The sequence below is a fragment of the Amphiura filiformis genome, chromosome 8 (genome assembly GCF_039555335.1).
Source record: "Amphiura filiformis chromosome 8, Afil_fr2py, whole genome shotgun sequence".
NCBI classification, from domain to species: Eukaryota; Metazoa; Echinodermata; class Ophiuroidea; order Amphilepidida; family Amphiuridae; genus Amphiura; species Amphiura filiformis.
The window spans coordinates 64,013,466-64,032,979 of record NC_092635.1 but is presented as its reverse complement, the minus strand read 5'-3'; the positions used below and the strand labels follow the sequence as shown (position 1 = coordinate 64,032,979).

The following is a 19,514-nucleotide window of genomic DNA, read 5'->3' as shown; positions in this document are numbered from 1 at the left end:
AGATAACCTCTGCCCCACCAATCCCAAGCAATTGTCTGAAACTGCTCTTCGGATGATGTATCATAAGAACTCAGTCGTCAAATGATGATAGTCATATAATGACCAAAAGATTATTACTGACTATATCATTGAAGACTGAGTACAAAATCTGAATTTTGATGATTTTTACGATCACTGAATGGGCCGTTAGTACCCTACTCTCCTTACCCTGGCAATATGAATCAAAGAAAAATAAAGAAAAAATTAAATAAAACAAAAAAAAAAAAGTCAAAGAAAAGAAACAATAAAAGAAAAACAAATATGAAAAGTTCGAACAATATTTGGTTTATAAAATTAATGTGACCGTGATGAGGCTCGAACTCACCACCTTCCGATTTAAAATTGCGCTCGTGTACCAAATTCTGATGCCTTACCAAGTGAGCTGTGCTCCTGAGATACTGAAATAAAAATAAAATAATACACTGTATACCTGCTTGTGTCGGTAATTGATTTGCTCTAATTCCATAATGGTACAGTGCAACAGAGCAAAATGCCCAAAATTTAAAAGCTATATAATTTATGAACAATATACACTACACATAAAAATACTAATACAAGGGAATTTCAACATAAGAATCCAAACAATTAAGTACCAACATGCACAGCTTTGTCCTTATATCACATTTGGGTTTTTAACAAAATGTTATCAAACCTCTACTGTGATTGGCAGCTGCACAAGGCATCTCTTTGATAGCTGATAATGGCCATCCATTCAGCAAGTGGCTACTAACTGACCTTGACAGGCTTGAATGAGCACTGTCATCTGCTACAAAACCATCACACTCTAGGACCTGGTCACTCCATGATCCAACAGAGAGCACAGTACTTTGACAATGGAGTGAAATTATTGATTAAAAGTACAGCTCCTATGCGTGTATAGCAAAAAATTGGAATAGAATGTTTGGAATCATGTAACTAAAATACTAAATGCATTCTGCAAAATGTGCTCTGACCAATATATAAAGCATTTCATTAGCTTTAATTTGACATATTGTTTGACATGTTTGGAATTATGGTAAATCATTAAATAAAATATTTATTAATTAATCAATTATGTCAATTAATTAAAAATTTAATGCAAATATACATATTTTCTCTGACAGAATTGTAGGATTTGACAAGAGCCATCTTTCTTGTAAGTTTGATTCTTATAACATACCGGTATCGTATTAGCGTCCCCAGTTATAGTTGCAGAAAAAATACGCGTGCAGGACACACATACGCACACACCCCCACACACCCAGAGGATCGCACCGTTTTACAATCATATAACATTCATTGGCGCTAGTAGTAGTAAATTCCAATTTTCTTTGCTTTACCTCACTTGTTCTGCTCAAAATTAAAAGGGGACATATCTGACAGTAAAAGCATTTTTATGGAAATTATGTTTAACTATTTGCTTAAACAGCACAAAACAGATAAAGCAGACAAATTTACTATACATAAGCCTATACATGTATGGTATGCCAGGGACTGTTTAAGAATATATCATTTACTTCGAGGACTGTTATACAGGGTGTCCCAGAAAAAATTACCGGGCAAATAAATTTGGACGTAAGTCAAAAAATATACATCAGAATCCAAAAATCTAAAATCAGCGTGTAGCCCATTTTATTTTGCATCTTATACGCCAATTTTCTTGGAATCGGTTGACTAATCGCGAAGAAATGAGCGATTACATAACGCATGTGTCAATTCACTTCATTCCAAGTTTGAAAGAAAGATCATTCAACACAATGCGCACTAGTGATTAAACTGTCAATGGGCTTCATATTTTGTTCTGTGAAATCCTTTTCGAAAATGAAAGCTTGCATGTAAGATGATGCTCGGTATTTGTAAATATCTTTTTTCGTTAATGTTGATATAAATGTTGCATAAAGAATTATATGTGACTGGACGCGGCGAATCAGCCGTAAAGTCGGCCCGGTCAATTTCGTGTTTAGAAAATATATACCATAAGCTTTAAAATGGTATATCATTTGACTTCAAACGATATCCAAAAGCTGGGTTATGATTTGTTGAACTCTGTACCTTCGACAAAATTGCATTTTTTATCGGTTCTACATGTGTCTCTTTTTCTACATTTCTGGTAATAAATATCCAACAGTCATAATTGGCGGTCATTTCAAATCATCCCCAAGTCAACGAGGTTCAGAAATATCCTCTCCTTGTTCATTGTTGATTATACATACCTAGACAAAATACAATGCTTTGTTATCTACCACTTGAACAGGATTTAGCCAAAGCAAACAAAGACAAGAACTATTCTATAGATATAGGTAGAAGCTTATTATCCTCTTCAGCAGTAGTATTATTGATTGATTTAAACAGCCTTTGATAAGATACTTGTCGCAACGAATTGATACATCTATGAATACGACCTTCACATACATTTTACACTTTAACTCAGAATACAATTTGCCGAGTTTACGGCTGATTCGTCGCGTCCACTCACATATACTACATAAAGAATTCCAGCTGGCTTAAAAATGTCTCACACACATTATTTTTTTTCGGAATATTTCCAAGAAATTGTAATGCATAGTTGAAATCTTATAAAACTTCAACATTAATGTTGCGTGGTATCAAAAATTACATGTAAAGCTGTAAGCACTTGATCATTGTCATTCTTGGCTCCAATGTTCTTTGTACAGTATATTTGCACAACCTAAAGAATTAAAGTTGGAGAGCTGCCAATTGCAGAAATCAACGTGTGTTTTTTTCGGACAAACTGTTATTTATCTTCAGTGAAAGCATGAATGATAACACCGTCGGATTTGTAGACTAAACTTAATGAGATACACAAACTTTAGAAAGCGGTGAGCGAGTATGAAAAAAACGCCTGTTGATCAAACTTGGAATGAACTGCATTGATGTACGCATTATGCAATCGTTCATTTCTCCGGAACCAGTCAACCGAATCAAATACAATTTTCGTATGTGATGCACAATAAAATAGGCTATGCGCTACATTTTGAATCTTTTGATTCTGATGCCTATTTCTCGACTTACGTTCAATTTTATTCACTCGGTAATTTTTTCTGGGACACCCTGTATATCAAAAATGTGAAAAATATCAAATTTTAATTATTTGTCATAAAATTTGTATTATATCGTGAATTTCAAACAATGAAATTATTTGATATCAGAAAGACATTCTTCGTATTCATAATGCAATTCGATATGTCTGATGTGCTCTCGTGTCCCAGAAAAATACTATCGAAACGCTCAAAACGCTCATTCCAGATCCCTTAATTTGGTTAATTTTCTTTGTCTTTTTTTTTTTTTCCTTTTCTTGTTTTATTTATTTTTCTTTGATTTATATTGCCAGGGAAGGAGAGGAGGAACTAAAGGCCCATTCAGTGATTTTTTTTGATTTTTTTTCATCCCGACGATCGTAAAAATCATCAAAATTCAGATTTTGGATATTAGATGCGGAACTCAGTCTTCAATGATAGTCAGTAATTTTTATTTTTTTTTCATTATTATGACTATCATTTGAGGACTGAGTACTTATGATCGGAGGAGCAGTTTCAGACAATTGCTTGTGATTATTGGGACAGAGGTTATCTTTTGAATTCTTTCATGACCACACAAGCATAGTCAAACCTGTCAAGGACACTCGGCGTGAATTGAAAGACCATGTCACTCGCCACAAAAGAATGTCAAAGGTCATAAAACACCAATTTGGTGTCTTCTGCTATCTAAAGGCGTATGGCTGATTTTGTACCTTTCGTCATTGTCTGTCATAGATGTGCTAACATAGCTTGCCAGTGCAGTGGTTCAGCCGAAAGCCGTGTGTCTAAGACAAAAATAATGCATTTACGTGAGTCTGTAATTTATATACCGGTACTGACAGTATATAAATTAGCTACATGTATTTGAATGGGGCTTCAACTTCGTCAATACTGTCGTTTTCCTGTTTTGTTTTTTTTGCCATTTGTTTTTCATTAAAAAATTTATAAACGTAACAATTTGATTTTTTTTTTTCACTTTCGCTGGGATCACTGCATGGGACTTTGTAGCGCGGATTATTCAAAACTTGTTTTTACCTACTGCTATATAGTATTAATCCGATTATTACATAACTTTGCCAGCTTATTCAAGACATAGGTTATGTAAGGGATAAACTGTACATGGGTATAGAGGCCCTGCATGCTTTTATCGATTGGCTCCAAACAAAGGATTTGAACCGGTGTCCTTCACCGTAATCACGGCGCAGTAGCCAACAGTCCATTCAATCAAATGTTGGCAGTGTGCGAGACGAACGATGTATAAATCTAGAGGTCACATCATCACTGAGCGTGTTTATAGTGAATATACCGCATTTTGAGCATACCGTATACGATTATCCTTGTATATATACCGATACCCTTGCTGTTTATAGTGAGACACAGTTACCGCACAAATTATATACCGACTAACATTATCGTACATTTGCAATGACCCCGAGGTCACACGGGGAATGTGTAAATATTGTGGCGCGAGCTATAAACAGCCCATTCAACAATATGATCATGGCGGTGACCATGTAGCTTCTGTTTTGATAACTCTTGGGGGTGAGAATCGTTCCGAATGTCCTGCGCGCATCCTACGCATCATGGAGAAGCTCCCACTTCCGGTAATACCGCACACAATTTATACTGGTGTGTTTATAGTGGGAATATCCCGCCAAAATATCCTTCAGTTTAGAAGGATATCGATGTGCCGTACATACATATACTGCTAGTGTTTATAGTGGGCAAGTATCCGGATAATTGATTGATTGATTGATTGATTGATTGATTGATTGATAATCTCTAACCGGGTAGAAATTGTACCGCAATGTACCGCACATCTGCTCCCACTATAAACACGCTCACTTATCATGCTTATTGTTGTCCAATGCATATACTGTGTGTATTGTTCCCGGGAATTGTCAATGAGCGTGTTTATAGTGAGACAGTCTTTCCGTTATTTAGCTAAACTACCGCGTAGTCTAGATTTGCAATGGTTAGTAAAACATAAACAAATATAGACTGCTTGGCAGTCCAGCTAAATACCGCATAATCTGGCTCACTATAAACACGCAGAGGATGATTTAAGCACTTCCCAGCAAGTCTTGCGGTTAGCACAGCTGTGTGAGTGAACATGACACCACTGCCCGCCCACTGCATACACACGTGCATGGTTAAATTTGAATTTGGACTGATATATTTACAATAAATACACATTCAAAATGCCAGTCGATTTCACATTTTATGTTATCTACAGAAGGCGTGAATTATCCTTCATGCATACATCACTTTAGATCTGAAATCGACCAAGTAATAATGACACACGGGCAATTCTAAAACAACATCTTTTGCACAGAGTTCAATGGGATTTGAAAAGTAAAGTGGCAGTTGAAACTCTAGTGATAACACTTTTACAGTGCATGATGGGGCTTCCTTAAATCATCCTCTGATAAACACGCTCAATGCAGTCAAGCAAACAGGTATTATATTTTGAAAAGGCCGCTATAGTATATTCATAGGGGTGTCTTGAATATCCAATCATATGGGACATAATCAAATTGCAGTGACTGCTTCCTTTGTTACCACATGTCAGTCATCTTGTGATTATTGGACCATGTAAACCTGCAAAAAACGAGACAAAGTGCTGGCCCTATGCTTACTCCCTATTCCAGAAAAATACAGAAGTAATTTTTTTGAATAAAAATAATATTGTCATGTTTTGCCAAATGAAACATAGCTAAATCCTAATCCTTTAGCTAGTCCTAACTGGCAATAAAAGTCAAATTTCAATATTTGGTCAATTTGAGGTAAAATGGTCCCAAAACATGCAATTTTGCATGTTTTCTTACAATTGTAGTGACAAAATTGTAAGACTTGGCACAAGTCTAAGCATTCAAAATCTTGAGTATAGGCTAAGAGTTAGCTCATAATTTTAATATCACATGTCATTTTTGCTAATTGGATATTATAAAGATTGGAAAATGTGTTTTCCAAATTATTAGAATGCATGAACTTGAAATTAGTCTTTGTTCAAGTCTTTGGGCCTGACTGTCACAGAATACGAAAAAGGTCGAAAAACACCCTAAAAATGTTTTTGGCCCTTATTTCCAAAAAGTGACCAAATATTAAAATTTGACTTTCATTGCCAGTTAGGACTATAACCTAAAGGATTAGGATTAAGCTATGTTTCATTTGGCAAAACTGGATATTATATTTTTAATCCAAAAAAATTATGTGTTTTTCTGGAATGGGGAGTAGGTCCTACGTATAATTTGTTATTTGGGCAACATATTGCTACATTCTGTACCTATGCATTTAGGCCTATGAATCTGTTTATTTTTTAATTGTTTGCTTTGGGCATGTTTAATAATGATAAAAGCCACAGTAGGCCTATTTTCTGTATAATTTTATTTGGCTTTCGTACAAGCTGCATTTTGTTTCATCTGGCGGTATTTTGGCATGCTTGAATATCGATCAGCATGATCAGTAGGCCTATCCGATAATTAATTTTATAATGTTACGAATACTCCATGGGTCTGGAAGTTGAGGTCGGAGCTTTTATTTCGCGTCGAAGGCTGCGAAGTTTTCTTCTTTTTTTTGGGGGGGGGGTGGTTGTTGTTGGTGGTGGTGTGGTTTTTTTTTCCCTCGAAGTACAGGGACATGAAGGTAAAATGGTTTGTAATACATATAGGGCCAACCCAGTTGTAGTAACTACAAATTTCGAACGTTTGAGGACTTTTAAACTCTAAACACTAACAATGTTTAATATTTAAACATGGCGTTTAAGAAATCGTTTATATCGTCAGTGTTTATAACACTTTGATGTGTGTAAGTGACTTTAGAGTGCGATTATTTGAAAAGGGAATGAAAGTGTTAGGTTTTATTTTGGATTTGTAAGGGGACTGGAAGTTGAAGTCGGGCTTTTATTTCGCGGCGGGCGGCGAAGGTTTTTTTTTTGCCGCTGAAGTTCAGAGACATGTAGGCCTAGGTAAAATGGGTTATAATAGGGCCAACCAAATAAAACAAAGTTTACACATTTACAATTCTCTTACCTTTCTTCATGCCTGATTTAAGTCCTTAAATGCTGAGAATCAACGATTATATCCTCGGAATGGTTCCATCATTAAAATTATCCAAATTCAACGAAGCTAAAAAAATAGTGTTCCCAACTGCATGGTTGCTCAGGTATAGCGGCAGGTCTAGCTTTCTTGAGGTACACTACTGTAATGACCATTTTGCCAATTTTCCTTATTATGCAAAATAGAGACCTCAACACAGCTACTTTAATAGTTAACACATTAGAAGTGGGCATAAAGACCTATTGATGGTCTAATCACTTGAATGATTTTGCAAATCTACGTTTATTTAATTTGTGTAACAAACATTTTAAATCTTTATAATTCAAGAGGGTGGTTACGGATGATTTGAACTAAACACCTGGATCGTGATGGGTAATTCTATAGAAATTTTACATAAAGCTAAGTCAATGTATTTTACAATCGCACCTGCACAATCATTGTTATTATTACGGTATCAATCTGCAATTGATCAATTTGTAAATGAGCAACCTATTTCTATAACACTCCATTAAGTGGAAAATAATGGAGCTATAAAACAATAGCGCCGACGTCATAGATGTGTATTAAGTCGGTTAATGGCATGGATTAGAACGTGAGTGAATAAGAATGGCCGCGGCGCGAAGCGCCAAGGCCATTCTTATTCACTCACGTTCTAATCCTTGGCCATTATCCTATACATAAGGCTACTGACAATAAATCTTGAGTTTCCTGTCACATATTTTCTGAAAACAAGTGAGGTAACTTTTTCATTATATTTGTGACTTTCATTATATGACCAAATGCAAGTGTAAACTGTTTACCGCGCACTCACTCAAAGAAGTTATTTTTGGAAAATCACAATAATGAATTAAAGTGAGAGTCAGAAAATGAAGTGAGGGCGTGTGACAGGAAACTCAAAATTGTGCGGGATAGGCATGCTGCGCTGCAAAAGTCTGCACTGACCAAAGGGGCCAAGGTTTTGATATGACTACAATTTTACATTTTAAGCAAGAACGTGATATACTTAATGAAATTATACAATTAAGCAGTATTCAGACTTTTTATTGTACATACAATATTGTATGCAACATATCTACGTTGTTTAATCTATTGCCATTCTATTTCCAGTAATGTTTAAGTTCTAACGAATGTTTGATGACGTAAAATCGATAATATATTTCTACTAGATATTACATGTAACATATTATCGATTTTTCGTCATCAAACATTCGATAGAACTTAAACATTACTGGAAATAGAATGGCAATAGATTAAATAACGTAGATATGTTGCATACAATATTGTACGTACAATACTCGGAGTCTGTGGAGCGCTTTAGACTGGATGAAAATTTAAGCTACAATAGATTTTGTCCATGCAATTAAGTGATCATGATCCAGCCAGCACTGATGCAAGTTTTAAACTTACTCACATAATATGGCATGAAATGTTTGCATATTGGTCACTGGTAACCCCAGTGGGCATTTATTAGAGGGGTGTTTATTACAGACAATATGATAAATCAGATTGTGTAATATACCATCATCTATAACATTTGGCTCAAGCATTGAGCTATTCCAGAAATTAAAGGCACTACCCCTGAAGAAGACATGGGATTCCCAAAAATTGTCACCAATTTTTGCTCTGGGAAACAAAAAAAAAAGCTTATTATTCTCAAGACATGGGAATTCCCAAGAAAAAATTCCCTTTTTAGGCTTGGGAATTCCCAAAATAATTGGCAAAAATTTGCCCGTCTTCTTTAGGGACGCTGGGAATTCCCAATTTTTTTTAAGCATATTTTTTTCAAAATGGGAATTCCCATCTTTTTTTGAAAAAATTTTGGTCTGGGAATTCTTAAAAGCTGTTATTTACAGTGAGCCACAATGACTTACCAATTAAATATTCATTTGTGTATTTATATTATTTGTTTTTCTCTTAATTAGATGATTGTGGCAATCCAGGGGATTGTAACAATAATGGTGTTTGTGTTGAAGTCTCAAGAACCACTTACCCACGCAGACAGTGCTTTTGTGACCAAGAACACTTTGGTCCAAAATGTGAACATAGTAAGTGGTATATTTATCTCTTGATATATAGGCCTAATATATTACTGCTATTTATTTACATACACAATATGTGTTGCGCTTTTCACCTATGGACCCTATGCAATAAACCAATAATTGAAATGGTTGCCCATGTTGGTGGACAGTCTAAGATGACAGAGGGACAGGTCTCTAGTTCGAGTTCACAACAGTTCATCACTTGTTTTCTTGTATTATCATGTGCATTGCCCTGTGGAGGCCTTCTGGTGGACAGAATTTGATTTAAATGATGGGTGACGTTGTATTATTCAGGGTTCCCAAGGTACTTGAAAGTCCTTGAATTTGAAAATACCTTTTCAAGGCCTTGAAAGTCCTGGAAATTTGCACAAGGTCCTTGAAAGTCCTTGAAAATTGGAATTTTACCTAAAGTATATTTTTGACAAAATTTGGTGAGTGGAGAGGAGCTGTCACTTACATTAATATGTGCCACATGGAGAGCCACATGATTTTTGTGTTGTGGTAAGTCCTTCAAAATCATGCTTTTGGACCTTTCCTTGAAAAGTCCTTGAATTTTAAAGGCTTCAAGGTGTGGGAACCCTGATTATTGCATACGTTCTATAGTCTCAGAGTGCTGCTGTTTATGGTAAGTATCAGAATTGGTTTGCTTCCTCCACATTCGGCTGTTTCGGGTTAACCTGTCATATGTTTATATCCTACTCTTTTGAAACAGACTGCGAGATACATGAACATGTATGGCCCGGGTCTTAGCTAGAAATTGAGGGTTGCCCATCATTTGAATAAAATTGCCTGTCCTAATTTGACCTTTAAAACATTTACCAGACATCTATACCCCTGTTCAAAGAGTGCAAATATGTGCTGATATGGCCTTGTTCTATAAATTGGGTCTACTAAAAAGGGCATAAAAAGGGCAATTAGCTTCTCAAAACATACAATTTATAATATAGCATCTGTCAAAGGCATTAATTTTGCCTGTCCCAGGAGCAAACTGGCCGTCTAAAATGACGGCCAGACAGGTGGCTAGCTAAGACCCTGTGTATGGCTCTCTGTATACAGGACCGGTGGCTTAACATCCCCTGGATGAGTACTTTATGGTTTATTTACCCAATTCTAAATACACCAAATGGGAGAGCAGAAGCCCAAATTAAATCTATGCATGTTGCTATTTCCCCCAAGTCAATACTTACGTGGGAAAGATGAACCCAAGACCTTAGGCCACTGTCATTAAATAGTTAGTCTTAAAGCTCCTCAAATTTTGAAAACCTAATGCGGAATGCAATTTTTTTTTAAATTTTTTTTTATTGTCCATGCATGGATGTTTTGTTTTTGTCATTTCGTGTCGGTGTCGATTTCGGATCCCGAGAAATTCCGTCACACGGGACATATCAAAGCAAGGGTTTTGGCCTGAAAGAATATCCCATGTAACATTTTTAATGTTCAATTTTTTATGCAAAAACCAGTCTGTTTTGTTCCCACTTTCTCCAATTAGTTTCACTTTGAGGATGACTTGTGCTGTTGTGATATCATCCATGATAGATCTATGATGAAGCCATGCTTCACTTCATGTTCAGACTATCCAAGCAAATGTTGTGTGTGAGACCAAAGAACGCAGGGTAGGCCTACCGGCAAAAATAGTACAGTGTGCATATTGGTATACTGTTTTGAATACAAGGAGAATTTCTGGATTTAGCCTATCTTTTTAGCTGACGATGTCTGACGTGGGAATTTCTGGATTTAGGCTATCTTTTTAGCTGACGATATCTGACGTGGGATTTTTTTGGTGGGTTTAATAAATGAAAAATAAAATAAAAATGAAAAAAAATGAAATTTTATACATCCAGCTAGAATAAAGCGGACGATTTTACTAACGCTTGTGAGAGCTTTAAGACTAACTATTTAATCACAGTGGCCTTATGCACAATTATTAAGCTATGCTCTACTGCGTAAAGGGTTTTCTACTAAGTAATATTTGATATCATGGGTCAAACTGGGATATTTAACTAAACCTGTTCTTATATTTGCATAATTGTTAAATTAGATTAGAATTTCTCAACTTGTCAATTCAGGGTTGTTTGAATTAAATCACCCAGATTTAAATCATTGAATTAAATCGTGATTTAAATCATATGATTTTTTTTAAATCGTGATTTAAATCACATAATTTTTGATGAACTAAGTTAATTTCATCCATAGATTTGACTGTTTTGCTTTATTTCTAATGTTTCTACAACTTTTAGATACAATTACAAGACCTCTATGATGACATATCTATTGCTAGAAATTCATCTTCAAGGTGCACAATTCAACAGGTTTTTTCCCATGATTTTTGCCAATTTTTTTCTTTGAAATTTTCACATGTAGACACATGTTTTGAATTTTTGTAAATACCTGATAGTATTGTGCATATGTCTAGCATCCCAATAGTCTCTTTTGAATTTATCATGGGGTATAGTAGTTCTTGGAATAAAAAACAAAACAAAAAAAAATCGATTTAAATAAAAAAAATCTGATTTAAATCGAAAATATCATGCTTGTCATTTCTTTACAGAGAATCCTTCTGATTTTGGGATGGACGTGAAGACAAGTGGCTATATGGAACGTATGTTAAATGGAAACAGTGGAAATTTCATATTCCGATACAAGATATTGGAGGTAAGATGGCTGAGGAAGCTGCCATGGAGATAGTGGTCCCAGCAAACATTTTTGTAACATTTTCAGGAGAGTGTACAAAAGTTGCACAGAAAAATTGAAATGTTACAAGTTTTCAAAAAATCAACATCTTGTCCTCCCACAACTGTAAAATCACTGGCATGTGACTATAAATAAGGACTCAGTGGCCATTTGATGCTATCTTCAGCAGATAGCTGTGTGCATTGAGTTCATTTGATGCTTTCTTTAGTAGACAGCTGTGTACATTGAGTTCATTTGATGCTATCTTCAGTAGATATAGCTATGTGCATTGTGTTCATTTGATATCTTGAGTAGATAACTTTGTACATCAAGTTCATTTGATGCTGTCTTTAGTAGATGCAGTGAGTTCAGTTGATGCTATCTTCAGTAGATAACTTTGTGCAGTGAGTTCAGTTGATGCTATCTTTAGTAGATAAATTTGTGCATTGAGTTCATTTGATGCTATCTTCAGTAGATAGCTGTGTGCATTGCATTCATTTGATGCTATCTTCAGTAGATAGTTGTATGCATTGAGTTCATTTGATGCTATCTTCAGTAGATAACTGTGTGCATTGCATTCATTTGATGTTATCTTCAGTAGATAGCTGTGTGCATTGCATTCATTTGATGCTATCTTCAGACGATAGCTGTGTGCATTGCATTCATTTGATGCTATCTTCAGTAGATAGCTGTGTGCATTGAGTTCATTTGATGCTATCTTCAGTAGATAGCTGTGTGCATTGAGTTAATTTGATGCTATCTTCAGCAGATAGCTGTGTGCATTGAATTCATTTGATGCTATCTTCAGTAGATAGCTGTGTGCATTGCATTCATTTGATGCTATCTTCAGTAGATAGTTATATGCATTGAGTTCATTTGATGCTATCTTCAGCAGATAGCTGTGTGCATTGAGTTCATTTGATGCGATTTTCAGTAGATAGCTGTGTGCATTGTGTTCATTTGATGCTATCTTTAGCAGACAGCTATGTGCATTGAGTTAATTTGATGATATCTTCAGTAGATAGCTGTGTGCATTGAGTCCATTTGATGCTATCTTCAGTAGATAGCTGTGTGCATTGCATTCATTTGATGCTATCTTCAGTAGATAGCTGTGTGCAATGCATTCATTTGATGCCATCTTCAGACGATAGCTGTGTGCATTGCATTCATTTGATGCTATCTTCAGTAGATAGCTGTGCATTGAGTTCATTTGATACTATCTTCAGTAGATAGCTGTGTGCATTGAGTTAATTTGATGCTATCTTCAGCAGATAGCTGTGTGCATTGAATTCATTTGATACTATCTTCAGTAGATAGCTGTGTGCATTGCATTCATTTGATGCTATCTTCAGTAGATAGCTGTGTGCATTGCATTCATTTGATGCTATCTTCAGTAGATAGCTGTGTGCATTGAGTTCATTTGATGCTATCTTTAGCAGACAGCTATGTGCATTGAGTTCATTTGATGATATCTTCAGTAGATAGCTGTATGCAGTGAGTTCAGTTAACGCTATCTTCAGTAGATTTGTGCATTGAGTTCAGTTGATGTTATATTCAGTAGATAGCTGTATGCATTGAGTTCCCTTGATGCTATCTTCAGTAGATAGCTGTGTACATTGAGATCATTCAGGCCTTGCCGTCTATATTTTAAAGGTGAGTGGTTAGTCACTCGCTAGCATGATGCTAGGCGAGTGGTCGAATTTTCACAAATGCCGTTTATTTAGGTATATTCAAGTAAGCTTTGGTCTTGAAACGGTATTTATAAACTTATGTTGAAATACGCACAAAGCGCGCTAAAATTTGTGACTTTCTCCTCTTGAAGAAGGCACAAAAACGATTAAATGCTGAATTGGCTGATTCAATTGCTGATTTTGGGAGATTCGCAGCGAGTGATAGTTAGTGTCTATGGCGAGTGGAAAATCGCTCGCTAGAAATCGAGTTTGGGCGAGCGGTGGCGATGCTATCTTCAGTAGATAGCTGTGCATTGGGTTCATTTGATGCTATCTTCAGTAGATAGCTGTGTATGTTGCATTCATTTGATGCTATCTTCAGTAGATAGCTGTGTGCATTGAATTCATTTGATGCTATCTTTAGTAGATAGCTGTGTGCAGTGAGTTCATTTGATGTTATCTTCAGTAGATAACTGTGTGCATTGAGTTCATTTGATGCTATCTTCAGTAGATAGCTGTGTGCATTGAGTTCATTTGATGCTATCTTCAGTAGATAACTGTGTGCATTGAGTTCATTTGATGCTATCTTCAGTAGATACCTGTGTGCATTGAGTTCATTTGATGCTATCTTCAGTAGATAGCTGTGTGCATTGAGTTCATTTGATGCTATCTTCAGTAGATAGCTGTGTGCATTGCATTCATTTGATGCTATCTTCAGTAGATAGCTGTGTGCATTGAATTCATTTGATGCTATCTTTAGTAGATAGCTGTGTGCAGTGAGTTCATTTGATGCTGTCTTTAGTAAATAACTGTATGAATTAAGTTCATTTGATGCTATCATCAGTAGCAGTTGGTTTGATAGCTATAAAATGTAGATAGCTGTGTGCATTGAGTTCATTTGATGCTGTCTTTAGTAGATAGCTGTGTGCAGTGAGTTCATTTGATGCTGTCTTTAGTAGATAGCTGCCTACATTGAGATCATTTGATGCTATCATCAGTAGCAGTTGGTTTGATAGCTATAAAATGTAGATAGCTGTATGTATTGATTTCATTTGATGCTATCTTCAGTAAATAACTGTATGAATTAAGTTCATTTGATGCTATCTTTAGTAGATAGCTGTGTACATTGAGATCATTTGATGCTATCTTCAGTAGATACCTGTGTACGTTGAGTTCATTTGATGCTATCTTCAGTAGATAGCTGTGTGCATTGCATTCATTTGATGCTATCTTCAGTAGATAGCTGTGTGCATCGAGTTCATTTGATGCTATCTTCAGTAGATAGCTGTGTGTATTGACATTTAATGCTATCTTCATTGTGTTGCCACAACACACTATAGTTTATTTCCTGTTTGAAGATAGCACATGACCAATCAGCTCTTACAAACTAATTTAACATTGAACTAGAACAATTAATTCAGGCGGTGAGTGCCTGAGTGATAGAGAGAGAGAGAGATGGCAAAACTGCTCAGCCGTATGGCATTTTCCATACACTCAGTTAGTTTTGTGGGGTTCATTATCAAACCCCAACAGTTTTATAGCTTGTTTGTGATATTTTAAGCATTTTCAAATTTCAAAATAATCCCATTTAATTACATGGTTGACAAAGGAAATGTACTGAATTTATAGAGAATTAGTGGCGCTCACCACCTGAATTAATTGTTATTTTGATCTTCACAGGATTTGGAAGAGATTGAGGTAGTTATGGACATCACAGGAAGCACTTGGATGGCCCTTGGTTGGCGACCTATGGGTAAGACTTATGAACCCCATGAGAACTGCCTGCCGATTGGCCAAAAAGAAGTTTTCTGGACTAATCAGCAACATTGTTAGAATAATTTCACCAAGAAAATTGGGGTGAATTATTTGCAAAGCTCCATTCTGATTGGTGATTTAAGTAAAGATATCATGTCATTGACCAATTAGAGGCAATGTTAGATCGGCAGGTAGTGCTCAAGGGGTTAATGGTGCAAAAGGTGGTAACAGAAGAATTGAGTGCCCAACCAAATTTTTCTGTTGGGCTATCAAAACCGTCCAACTGACTGGTAGATGTTTGAGTACACATTATAATAAGATAAGCAGTTAGGGCAAATTAAATTTCCAGATGGGGAAGTATTATGAGGGTCAGTCAGTATGCAATGATGTGACATGGTCAAGGGGAATGAGTTGGATGTTGCTAATATTGTTTTTGAGATATTGGCAAAAACAGAGTACAAATTCTTTTGTTTTATATTGTTTTCAGCCATTGATAAATTGCTCATAACTTGGTAACCAGATGTCTGATTTTGATGGGTGTGCATCAAAATGTAGCATTCGTACACTGCCAGAAAATGATGTAAAAAACTTCTAATTGAAAATTGTTGACCTGCGACTCATTCCCCTTGATCATGTCACATATGTATGAATGATACCATATACTTGATAACGTAACAGCATTAGCATAAAATCAATAGACTAGGGGCACTGCCAAATCATGCAAAAAAGACGGGCCTCTTAAATTACAGCAAAGGCACATGTTTAAAACGTCTGAAAGCAGAAAAAATAACATGCTACCCAAGTCTAGTTTTGGGCAGGAATAAACACTAGGTCCTGGGTCTGCGTTTAATATAATATGAGACTTGTCATTCAAATTAGGTTGAAATGGGATGTCTTTGAAATTCAACAACTTAAAGCCATATTATAACATTTGCTGAGGAGGACGCCCTCACCGTTTTTTTTTTAATTTATTTTTTTACATGATTATACTGTACTTAAACCAACATACCCTGCAAAAATAGGTGCTGTAGTTTTGTCAAAATCCGAGATTTTGAATAAAGCGATGGAACCGGCGTTTTATTATTACGATGGAATTAGTAGTCGAACGCATACACAACGTTCATAACACACAGTACGTATATAGATATTTTCGCGATTTTGAAGATTTTGTCAATTGCGCGAGAATTAAATTTCGCGGTTTTGATATTGATACAGTAGAAACCTAATGCAAAAGGTTATTTTCACGAGTTTTTATTTTCGCAATTTTATGTCCACTCACGAAATTCGCGAAAATAAAAACCTGAGTACTTCATTTTCATCCAGTGACTGTAGACCATTGATTTTATGCTAATGCTGTTACGTAATCAAGTGTATGATATCATTTTTACATGTGTTGTTTGAAAGACAAAGGTAGAATGTCTATGTGATCATAGAGAAATGCCATGAAAATAATCCATATGTGGGGTCACAAGTCAACTTTGATTACATACTGACCGACCCACGTATAACACAAACCTTTGCTAAATGATGAAGAAAGAGATTTGTTGATAAATTATCCAAGGATAAGTTGTTACATTCTTTGTATATAGGTCTGGATGCAACCTGTCGAAATTGGCCTGTACCATATAAATCTGGTGGAGATGAACCAGTGGTTGCACCATCAGGTGAACCAGAATCAGAACCAGAATCCACACCTGAACCTGAAGCAGAAGGTGAACCTGAAGGCACTGCTGAACCTGCAGCAGAGGGTGAACCAGAACCAGAAGGCACATCTGAACCTGCAGCAGAGGGTGAACCAGAGCTAGAATCCACACCTACTCCGGTAAATCCTTATGTAAATTTAGAAACTTTTGTTAGCTCAATCATTAACCCCCTGAGCACTATCTGCTGATCTAACATTGTCACTGATTGGTCAATTACATGACATCTTCACTTTAATCACCAATCAGAAATATGGAGCTTTGCAAACAATTCACCCCAATTGTTTTGCATGGTGAAATTATTCTAACGATGTTGGGATTAAAAAAATATTATCAAGTTCTGCCAAATAAAACATAGCTCAATCCTAGTCATTCATTTAGTCCTATCTGGAGATAAAAGAAAAAGTTTACTAATTTCTTGAAACAAGAGCCAATTTTGGCATGTTTTCTGACAATCGAGTTACAAAAATCAATGACTTGGAACAAGTCTAAGCATTCAAAATATTGAGTATATGCCCAAATTTTGCTCTAATTTTCACTTTTTTGTGTTACTTTAATTAAATGGTTGGTTATAAGAATGAAACACGTCTCTTCCAAAAATTAGAATGCATAAACTGAAATTAGTCTTAGTACAAGTCTTTGGGCTTGATTGTCACAGCATACAAAAAACACCCTAAAATCGCATGTTTTTGGACCTTATTTCCAAAAATTGGCCAAATATTAAACTTTGACTTTTATTGCTAGTTAGGACTAACTAAAGGATTAGGATTTAGCTATGTTTCATTTGACAAAACAGGATAATAGTTTTTTAATCCCAATGAATTAGTGCTGTATTTTTATTAGTGCTGAAATGGGGAGTAGTTCTGAATGCATTCCGAGTAAAATAAGAATACCCCCAAGTTTTCCCCATGCCTGAACTAAAAAGCAGCCATTAATATTCTGTGTTACTGTATATCATGCCTCATATTTTCACACTACAGGGAAGACGCCGTCGTCGTCGTCAATCTGGTATTGATGTTATAGATGCTTCCGTGCCAGATGGATACAATGATCAATGGATATGCACAGGTAATCTTAAAATGTGCAGATTTTATTTGTGTTATGGAAAACCCAATACTTTCAAGGATCATTCGAGTTGGCGATGTCCAAGATCCTGTCTACACAAGGGGAAATCTGGTCTACCGCAGTCTCATTCCAAGTCCTGAATACCATGTTTCCACTATCCTAGCTCCTATGCTAGTGTTTTCCAAATAGTCTTCTATGTTGACCGTAAGCTCCTCTCTCCGAGATCACTTGAGGAAGCTATCTGTCCCACTTGACAGTCAGATAACACACAATGTTAGGGATGCACCATTAGATAAGGGGGGCTAGGTAGTTGGGGTTGGGACAATTTTTTTTAGCACCTCCATGAAGCAAAAAAAAAATTTCGCACCTTGGTGAAGCAAAAAAAAAAAAAATTTCAACACCTTGGCGAGGCAATTTTTTTTACTCCTCGAAGCAAAATTTTTTTTCAATCATAAAGTTCTTTTTGGGGACCAAAATTTGGAGGCCCCCAAACTCACTGTAAGGAAGGCATGTGCACTCAAGTAACCAAGTTTTGATTTACAAATAGGGAGCCTACTATAAGATTGGCAGTGGCGGAGATGAGCATATTTTGTTCTGATTTTACTAAGACATTTGTGCGCAAATCGCACACATTTTTATATTTCAGACAATTTTAGTCCAAAATGAATGTGAATGTTGCTATGTAAAGGGCCATTGCGCGCAAAGAGCACAGAAGTTTGCAATTTTACCATATTTTGGTCCCAAACATGGTGTTTTGGGCTAAAAAGGAACATGCAACTGGCCCAATAGTAAATCCGGCTCTGACTGGCATAAATTTCTTTTTGACATTGGGGTGGACTTTGGTGGAAATTTGTGAAAAAAGTTTTCATTTTCAATTGGACCAATCAACAACATTGTTAGAATAATTTTACCACACAAATAAATTGTGGTGAATTATTTGCAAAGCTCCATTGTGATTGGTGAATAAAGTGAAGATATCACATTGACCAATAAGAGGCAATGTTAAATTTGCCAAAGTGTCAACAAAATTTTGTGTTGCTCTGATGAGACTCCATATATATTATCGAGACATATGGTGTGCTTTCATCACAAAAATATCGTTCAATCAAGCCTGTTTTGGGCATTTTTGATATTTTTGTCAGTCATTTTGAAAAAGAGCCATAAAACACCCCCTACAAGACTAGATTTTTGGCAAAATGTTTTTTCTCTATGACCCTCTAAAGGTATCCATATAGGTGGCTTACTTTCAGCAGAAAATGCTCATGGGTTTTCATCTTGCTTCCTCACTAGTGTTATAAACCTCAATTTGAAAACATTACAGAATATTCAAGTGACTAGAATGAAAAATTTTGAAAATTGACCATTCCACACAATTTTGGTTTTTCACAGGCAGTGGATACCCTCACCCACTCTAGGCTGTGCAAAGAGGTTTATAACACAGATCTTAGAAAGAGCTTTCATTTGACACCTCAATGAGCTTCATACGATGTTCAGTTCATGA

The 19,514-nt window shown here is 35.9% G+C and overlaps 1 protein-coding gene across 1 annotated transcript in view; it reads left to right on the top strand.

Annotated features, from left to right (window-relative positions):
* The window catches only part of LOC140159659 (uncharacterized), a 125,774-nt gene that overhangs the window by 72,931 nt on the left and 33,329 nt on the right, over nt 1–19,514 (top strand). Inside the window, exons 6-10 of the mRNA XM_072183154.1 lie at nt 9,037–9,159; nt 11,702–11,805; nt 15,174–15,246; nt 16,838–17,070; nt 17,929–18,016. Coding sequence (XP_072039255.1) covers nt 9,037–9,159; nt 11,702–11,805; nt 15,174–15,246; nt 16,838–17,070; nt 17,929–18,016 — 621 coding nt within the window. The remainder of the gene's footprint in view (nt 1–9,036; nt 9,160–11,701; nt 11,806–15,173; nt 15,247–16,837; nt 17,071–17,928; nt 18,017–19,514) is intronic.